At 38.7% G+C, this 8,731-nt stretch overlaps 1 protein-coding gene across 5 annotated transcripts in view; it reads right to left on the bottom strand.

The window, feature by feature from the left end:
- Positions 1–656: 656 nt before the first annotated feature.
- The window catches only part of ETV3 (ETS variant transcription factor 3), a 133,721-nt gene continuing 125,646 nt past the window's right edge, over positions 657–8,731 (bottom strand). For all 5 annotated transcript variants that reach the window (XM_085639845.1, XM_085639848.1, XM_085639846.1 and 2 more), the window contains exon 5: positions 657–7,808. In XM_085639845.1, the coding sequence (XP_085495971.1) occupies positions 6,457–7,808 (1,352 nt within the window). In that variant the 3' untranslated portion in view covers positions 657–6,456. The remainder of the gene's footprint in view (positions 7,809–8,731) is intronic.

The following is an 8,731-nucleotide window of genomic DNA, read 5'->3' as shown; positions in this document are numbered from 1 at the left end:
CTCTAGATACACTATTGGATATGGAACAGGATTGTTTTGGGTGCGTATTGTTTGCTTAGGATGCAAAGTTCTGCCTTAGTTACTTATTATGACCTGCTACTATAACAGAAGGTCGGAGGTGGAAATGAATAGGATCTCTAAAGCCTGCAACTCCCAAGATGCTGGTAAAGTTGTAGAAAATTCAGGGTGATCCCAGAAACCCCAATAGCTTTATTAACTGCTGTGCGAAGCACGGAAATATGTAGAGTCGGCGATTCTCCCGTCTATTTCTGCTTTCATCTTGACTAACTGAATATTAACCCTGAGGACACCAAAGTACCCCAAAGGTGCAAGGTCTCCAACTCATTGTTCAACAGCCTTGATGAACACTTTACTTGTTGTAATTCACCAACTATGATGTATCTTCAGATCTCTAAATTTTATACACCTGCAGCAAATTGGTTGTGTGAATCCACCTTTAATATTTCCAGGTTGATAAAATAAACTATTGTTACACCTGTTTAAAAATTGTATTATTTTCCAGCAAATGGAGAAAATATGGTTCGTTAAGCATGCTATTGGAACAGGTACTTTTGCAGGAGCAGTTTGCTAACAAAAGTAAAATCATTCCCATCTTCTGTTGACCACTTGCCAGCAAACAAAATAAAATTGAAGCCTTTTGTTCAAAATGTTTTTTTATTTTAGCTTTTAATTAATGAGGTAAAATACTTTACTTTCAAATTTCATACAAAATACAGAGCTATCAGATACCCCTGGGGAAAATATGTATATTATACATATAATTCTCTATAACATTACATCATATATATATAATATATATGCCGAAAATGTTTTTTTCTTTATGAGTTTATAGAAAGTGGAACGTCTAAAGGCACTGCACAAACGGGAGTTAAGAAACTACTTTACATTTTTATGTACATATAAACACATTATTCAGCTACAATGGACTCTGATAACTCGATTACCCAGCCATTATTCATAAGTATGCGTATGTAATCCCTGTTGAGTCAACCCTAAACACAATTATTTCAAGAACATGCACAAACAAAAACATTTAAAAATAATTTCTAGTCAAGGTTTTAAACACCAACTAAACAGTTAAACAAAAATCTGATTTAAATGTAATTAAACCCAAAACACTTGCCTCGTTTGATTTCTTTAAAACATCAGAACACACTAAAAATTAATACATAATAATGGAATAAATAAGACCAAAGGGAATCAACCTATTTCTGTGAGTCATTTGCAAAGCCAGATTTACAGTTAAAGGTGCCGTAAGCAGCATTGTAGGAAATGGGCTCCACTCTACTCGCCAAACCATACACAAACATGGATGTTCTTTGACACTAACAATTCTGCCCGTCTTTTTCACTTTGTCCCTCTGCATTAGTATTTGGTAATCGGTTTAATACAATTATAATATTTTAGAAATAACTTTGCTGATTTAAAAGAAGAGCGGTAGACGAACATGCGGTATATGAAGATATGACACTGAGGGCTGCTCTGCAATAAACCAAAATCTAAAGAGATGGCCTTTACTGCGTTTTACCACTGTGATACATGAAAAACACCCAACAAAGGGGACTCAGAGTTTATTGGCTGAATTTTAAGAAATCCCTTTCTCCTAAACTAGAATGAGCTGCTGATGCTTTAAAATCCAATATGGTTACTAAAAGTGAGGCAACAATATATTGTATTACCCTTTGAAGAAATTAAAACATTACCATACTTGGGTGTTTCATAATAATTTAGACATTTGTCGGGCCACAAGTTTAAACCACTTGAGCACTATAATACAATTTAACATTTCGGTCTAAAATACATAGTAAATTATTTTCTCCGCCATAGAGCACACTAGTTGATTGCCTTATTTGTATGTGCTCCACATGGACTAAATAAAAAAAACAAAGAAAAATCAAATCATGCAGTTTGCCACCCACGTGCATTTGGTTAGATGAGCTCGGAGAGTACAGTGGGAATCCATATGCTTTCCCGCCACTATGCTTTTAAAATCATGGGGTGACATTTGACCAGGAAGAACCTAGCTTCAAACCCTGGTGGTATAGAGCTCTGAATTCCTCACGGGGTAATCGTAAATAGAAGACAACACTACACTACGTGAACCTTACTTTAAGTTACAAGCAGTTCCCTGCCCAGTTTCTAAGATAAATCAAAGCATTTCCCTGAACATGGTCCAATGAGCTGATCAGATCCTTTTACTATTAAAAAGCAGAACATCTTTCACCATGGACTCCTCTGCCCATGCAGACAGTCTTAGCTGTTGCGCTATGATAATCTAGGTTTTTCTTTTTTCAAATGGAGCAGCATGTACACAATGTGGCACTTGGGTATTGTCTGGATAGAAGAAAAGCAGCACTGCTAAAGGCCTCTGGAATCTATTCCTGAGTAAATACTGACACCAGGTGGCCCATTTAATGTCTACAGGCCTCCCAAAACTTTAGGGACGGTAAGAAGTAGCATTCTTAAAATAGATGAAAGAAGTGATAGAACTTTTTAGTAGGGTGTCCAAAAAACGGATATAAAAAAATCTGGCCGAACAGAAAAACTACAAAGAACACTAGAGGCAACAAAAACCTACCAGCAAGGGAACGGCACAAAACTGTAGTAGTTTGCCTAGAAATTTGCGCATAATATTTACAATCCGAACAATTTATCTGAACCCAGTACTTTCGTACAGGTGCCCCATCTCTGAAAATGAACAACAAAGACGTGGAATATGGAAAAAAGGTCATCCTGTTGGATGGGCCTCCGAAGTTGTTTTCACAACCAAGAAATAAATTATGTGTTCAATAATTAACAGCATGCACGAAATATGCATGACAGGTAACGTTCTGAACCAATTTTTTGTTTAGAAGGAATCATAAATGACAAGAACACAGCTGCTTCAGCAAACATTTAGTAAGGAGCAGCTGTCACAAGGCAGTTTTATTCTTTCTTACTTTCAGACACTGACCTTCCATATCAAAAGGTGTCTATTATTGTCCAAGAGGGATGGAGCCACCACAGATTTCTAGCTTAGCCCAAAAAAAATAACAAAAAATGTATACAAAATAGGTTTACAGAATTAATATTTACACCGCCAGTACTAATAATGAAAATCTGCCATGGCTTCAGATCTTGGTGATCACCAGTAGATGTGAATGAGCTAAACGGACAGTCAAGAGTTACTTTGTTATTGAAAGTGTGGACTAATATAGGGAAGAGGTCACTACCCACTAACAGACGTTGCCCTGTTATCTCAGCGTTCCAGTTTCAGACGCTAACTTGTAAGGAAAACATGTAAAAGCAAAATGGCTGAAGAAGGAAACAAAAACAGATAGCAAGAGACTAGCAACATGTTTCCTTCTTTTTCTTGGGACTAAGGAGAGAGTGAGAGGAGCAAAGGATTGTCGGGGAGGGATTTGGTATGTAGAGAGACTGGAATCCATATGCTGAAAATTCTATAAAAGAGGGTCAATGCGAGATCGCACTTAAAAGCCTTCTTGGAGCTTCGATCTGTATTTTGGGGGGATTGTTTGTGCTTATTTCTGTATAAGAAAAAGCAGAACTCCATGTCAAAAATTAGTTTCAGTAGATATAAGCGAACAATGCACTTAAGTTCTCACTGAAGTAGAATGGCCATGTTGCAAGTAGGTGCGCTGTATACTGTGGATAGCTAAACTTCGACTAGGGATAGGCTTGGCACTGCCATGACAGTCAACAGTCACTATAATCTACCACAAAGCTTTGCCAGATCAAATATCTCAACTTGAAGACAGCCAACCACTGTGAAGCCTTGCAGTAGAGGAGGACAATATATACCAAAGAAAAACTGCCACTGACAAGTCACTCTTTCCTGAGGTGAAACCGTGCTTTGTTGGGAATTCCTTTCAATGAAATAAGACAACTTTGAGTTACACACATTTTTATTTTTGATGCCCTAGCTCTGGTTTTACTTTCAGGTACATCAAGCTTCAGTGCAAGCCTCATGCACGATACTAAAAAACCTTTAAGCTCTGCCTATAAGGAGTATAAAAAAAAGATTCCCTACAATCTAATCTGAAATGGTTTGCAATCTAATGGGAAAGGAAGGACAAACTAATCTACTTTGATCAATCCGACTTTCTGTAATACTGTCATTTACACTGATCATTTCAAATTGCTTTCACAATTAATTCAAACTCAGCTCTTTGGCACAGCACCATCTTTGACTTTAGCCTCTTCACAGAGGCCATTGTTTTAATCTGCACATAATCGCAACAACATTGCGTCGCAGCCTTTAGAACCTGCTTTGTTTCTTTTCATCGGACATCTTGGCTAATGTTTGGAATTGACAGAAAGGTAACAATGGGAAGGTGAGAAGTTAAACATACCATCTGGTAAGTGCACTCAAACCGGATAGCCTGGCTCATAAGTTTCAACAACGGTTTCTCCCCGCTGACAACCCAGTACTAATACTCACAAGTAAGGCTTAACGGGATAACAAGCAAGTACTACACAGTTTCTAAAAAGGAAAGTAGAAACTCAACAACTGTACAAAATATATACACCAATGTCAAGCATATACATTCCTGTTGCTAGTTAGAAAATGCAAATCCCATATGCATTCCTTTGTACATAAGGATGTCACATTCTGCAGCAAGCAGGTAAAGTCTCGAATGTTTGCACTAATCTTAGTAAAAGATTATTACAAAAGCTTCAATAATAATCTCAAATTACAAATACAGATCGTATGGCCATCTTACACCGAACAAATATATTGAAAGCTGAAAGAGTTCCGTTTCAAAAATATAGATTTTAAACACGTTAAAGGCATTTGGTTAATTCCACTATGACAAAAAGGCTTTCCCTGCTCAGAATAGGATACGTGTTTAGCAATGTAACACAAGAAGAAGAAACCGAACTAGTCTACAAAAGCTAACATAAGGCATTTCCATGATAGATGCATACAAGCACAAGCAGTACAGGCAGACTGCAGGCAACAGTAATGTACCCACAGTTAAAGGAGTGCTCATTTGTTCGTTCAACACATCGCAAACCAAGGTGATTTGTCCATAGGGTATTTCTAAAGAATGCATTCTTTTTGGTTGGTAGAGAAAGGGTGATTGAGTAATGCTGTCGTGGCACCCTACCTTGCTGGGCTCAAGTGGAATGTAGTGCATCAATTGGATTGAGAATTCACCTCTAGTCAAGGAATTACAAAGGCACAATTTTATTTTTCTGAAGGGGTTAAAGCGAAATATGGTTTAAAGCTAAACGTCTTGTAAAGAAACAAGAACTTCTTAAATGAGGATATCCCAATGGATAGCATAGCTCAAGTTTCCAAACCTGGATTTCTGTGGTGCCATGCGCCTTGCAGGCATAATCGTGGAATGCTCTCCCACAACGTTGAAAAGGAAAGACTGGTTCCTTCTGCACATAAATGTACGAGGTATGTAACAAAAGCAAAGCTATGTTGCAACCTACAATAATGCTATTTTTTGTGTGCCATTTATCTGTAAATACAAATCTCAACTGGTTTGATAAGTGCATATCAAGTTTCAAGAAATCAGGTTAAACCTTTCGCAAGATTTCTCGAAGAAGGGTGAGGGGCAGGGGTAAAGGCACAAAGCTACATCTTGTGCCACACAACAGCTCAGGGTATCCACATAGCTACAATGCACTCGAACACCATTTAGTGATTCATCACTTGGTAAACAAAAAGGAATCCTCTTACATGAACATCAAGCAGATACCACGGGGTATGCAGGAGTAAGCTTGCTTTGTTTATACTAGTAATTGAGACCTCAACCTCTCAAGGCTGGCTCAACTGCACAGCACCAGCTTTAATCTAGATTAGTGCAGGAGTAGCGTTATTGCTCATTGGAAAAATTATATGGATCACCACACCATTACTTGTTTCTCCAGTACTGAAGTAGGATTAAATGTGCATTTTACTGGTTCGATGTCCTTGTTGAAGGATTACTTTCCTGAAAGATCCTTCAAATGCTAAATTTAAAACTGCATTAGCTGTATCAAATTTGCTCTGATCCAATTTGAGTTAAACTCACTAACAAGTGTTCATCACATCAAGTACAATACATTCTCACTGGAAAGTATTGTTTGAACAGTTCAAATTTTCTCTCATGGAAAATCATCATCCAAGGATAAAGGCAAGCAAGCCTACAACTATCCTACCCATGACAGCCAAACCACCAAACACTATAAGCAAATTGAGGACACCTAGTGCCAATAATGTCACTAACTCCAACATCCAAACATTAGCATTAACATTGGTTTTGAAGCCTAATCTTACAATTCAGAAGAGGCGGTATCTGCGGTCTGCATCTCGCCAGAAATTCCAAACTAATCTGCAATAACACCAAATGATCCCAGCTTCTTTTGCTCAGAAATACTATTACATAGGTAATTATCATTAGATTATACTGTAAACACATGATTCTATGTAAACTTGTTTTAGGTATCAGAAGTGACAGCTGCCACAATTGCCTTTGTCTCTACTATAATGGGGGGTGATCGAAGGTCGAAGTAGCTGAATTTTTCATTATCTTTCTGCTCCAGGTTCTCAGCTTGCCAGTCCTCAATCCAGCGACGTTTATGGCGCATTTTTGGTGGGATTGCAGAGTCATCTTTCTTTTCTGGGATTGCATTTTCTGTTGGCGCTTCTATAGGAGGAATTGCCCCTCCTTCGGTCTCACCTTGGACAATCAGGGCTTGAGTTATTGGATTCTGATCTTGAGCAACCACATTCTGACCCTGAGTTATGACGGTCTGGCTTTTAGTTATGACGGTCTGGCTTTGAGTTGTCATGGTTTGGGTGGTCCTTGGTGTGGGAGTTAGAACTATAGTTGGCCAGGATGGGACATTTGGCCTGGCAAAAAATGGTTCTTTTCTCTCTTGAGATGAAAACATCAAATCTTTCCTCTCATCTGATAGGAAAACTGGGTCTTCTTTTTCTACAAGTGTTGCATCTGGTGACAGGGTTTCATGCTCGTCCTCTTCATGCCCGCTACTCTCCCCGCTTATTGCAGAGTTTGGGCTTTCAGGTTCCTCATCAGACACAGGCTCCATTTTCATTCTTGGTGTAACAGGCTGAATTTGGGGAACAGCTTGAGGTTCTTCCACACTTTCAAGCCGTTCTCGGTGTCTGCGTCCTAGTGGTGGTGCCTGGAGCTTAATAGGAAAAGTAGGTGGCTCTTCGGGATGCATATGCCTGTGTGGAGGTGGGATCATTAACCCTGGATATCTGGGGAATGTCCTTGGACTCAGGTGGTAGTTTAACACTGAGCAGGCTTGAGCTTGTAGGTAGTGTTTCATTTCATCTGGGTTGAAACTGAAGTAATTGCCACCTGGGAAAGCAGGACTTAACCCTGGTGATGGACTGTAAGAAAACACTGAAGGAGTAAGAGACAGAGCCGGGGATATTGGTATATTTAGAACACCACGTCCTGGAAGAGGGGACAGAGAAAATGGACTGTGTGGCTCCGGATACATGCCAGGTCTGGAGTACAGGGGAAACATGAGTTCCGGTTTGTGCTTTTGGTTTGCGATGCCAGCACCGCCGAAGGTGTTACGAGGACCAATCAGGTCAGCATTATTGCGCCATTCTGCACGAAAGTCTTCTAGCTCAGACGGGTTAGGCTTTCCATCATTTGTGTCATTCAAAGATTCATGGCTTGACTGGCCAAGTGAACCTCCTGAGTATCGGTGTGCATGAGCATCTTCATTGGGAGAGTCAACATCCAATGGTGAGAAATGAAAGCGTGATGATGCAGTAGGGATAGGAGGCGCACTCTGGGGGACATTACCTAGGGGAATAGAAAACACATTTCAGTTAAAGTAAATCTTAAGCAAACTAATATTTTGACAATCATAATCAGATATTAGGCCAATACTCCTAACATAAAATAAATGCTTTCATAAATTCAAAAAGGTCAATCACTTAAGGCGCAATCGTAATCGCGAGAACTGAAAATAGGTCTGAAAGATGTTTTTTTTTTTTTAACTTAGTACAAAAATTTGAGTTTAAACCTGCTTTGAAAGAAGTATGTATATAGTAATGTGTGTAGGGGAATGTTCAGAATGGATATTTTTCTTTTTTTACATATTTTTGGATGTGTTGGTGGTCATTGAATGTCTGCTTTTGTTTTCAGTTTTCGCGACGTGTGAGGGAATCGAGATTACAGAAGTCATCACGATCTCTGGAGTCACTGCAAAAAATAAAATGGGTTTTACAGATGGTTTTTATAGAAATTCTACGAAAACATTACTAAATACTGTATGAAACCCCAAGTGTGTAAAATAGTGTACTACATGTGCATATATGTGTTATCACTATATGAAAAAGGCACAATCGTCGCGGTGAACTAAGTCTCCGCGGTGTCCTGAATAACCACGAAAACAGAAAATAGGTCTGAAAGGTGTTGTTTAAAGACACTTAGTACAAAAATTTGAGTTTAAACATGCTTTTAAATAAGTATGAATATAGTAATATGTGTAGAGCAGTTTTCACATTTTTTTTTACATATTTTTTGATGTGTTGGTGGCCACTGAATGTCTGCTTTTATCAGTTTTCGCAACGTGTCCGCAGGGTTTGCGACATCGAAGATTCCCAAAAAAGAAAAACCTTTTACGGATGACAGAATCTCCACAGTAAATGCAACAATGTTGTGCCGACTTACAAAATTGTTAAAAACTAAACCAGTTATTAATGTATTTTCTGTTAAACACA

The sequence above is a fragment of the Triturus cristatus genome, chromosome 12 (assembly GCF_964204655.1).
Source record: "Triturus cristatus chromosome 12, aTriCri1.1, whole genome shotgun sequence".
NCBI lineage: Eukaryota > Metazoa > Chordata > Amphibia > Caudata > Salamandridae > Triturus > Triturus cristatus.
Note: the sequence above shows the minus strand (reverse complement) of the source record. Positions and strands in the feature narration are given on the sequence as shown.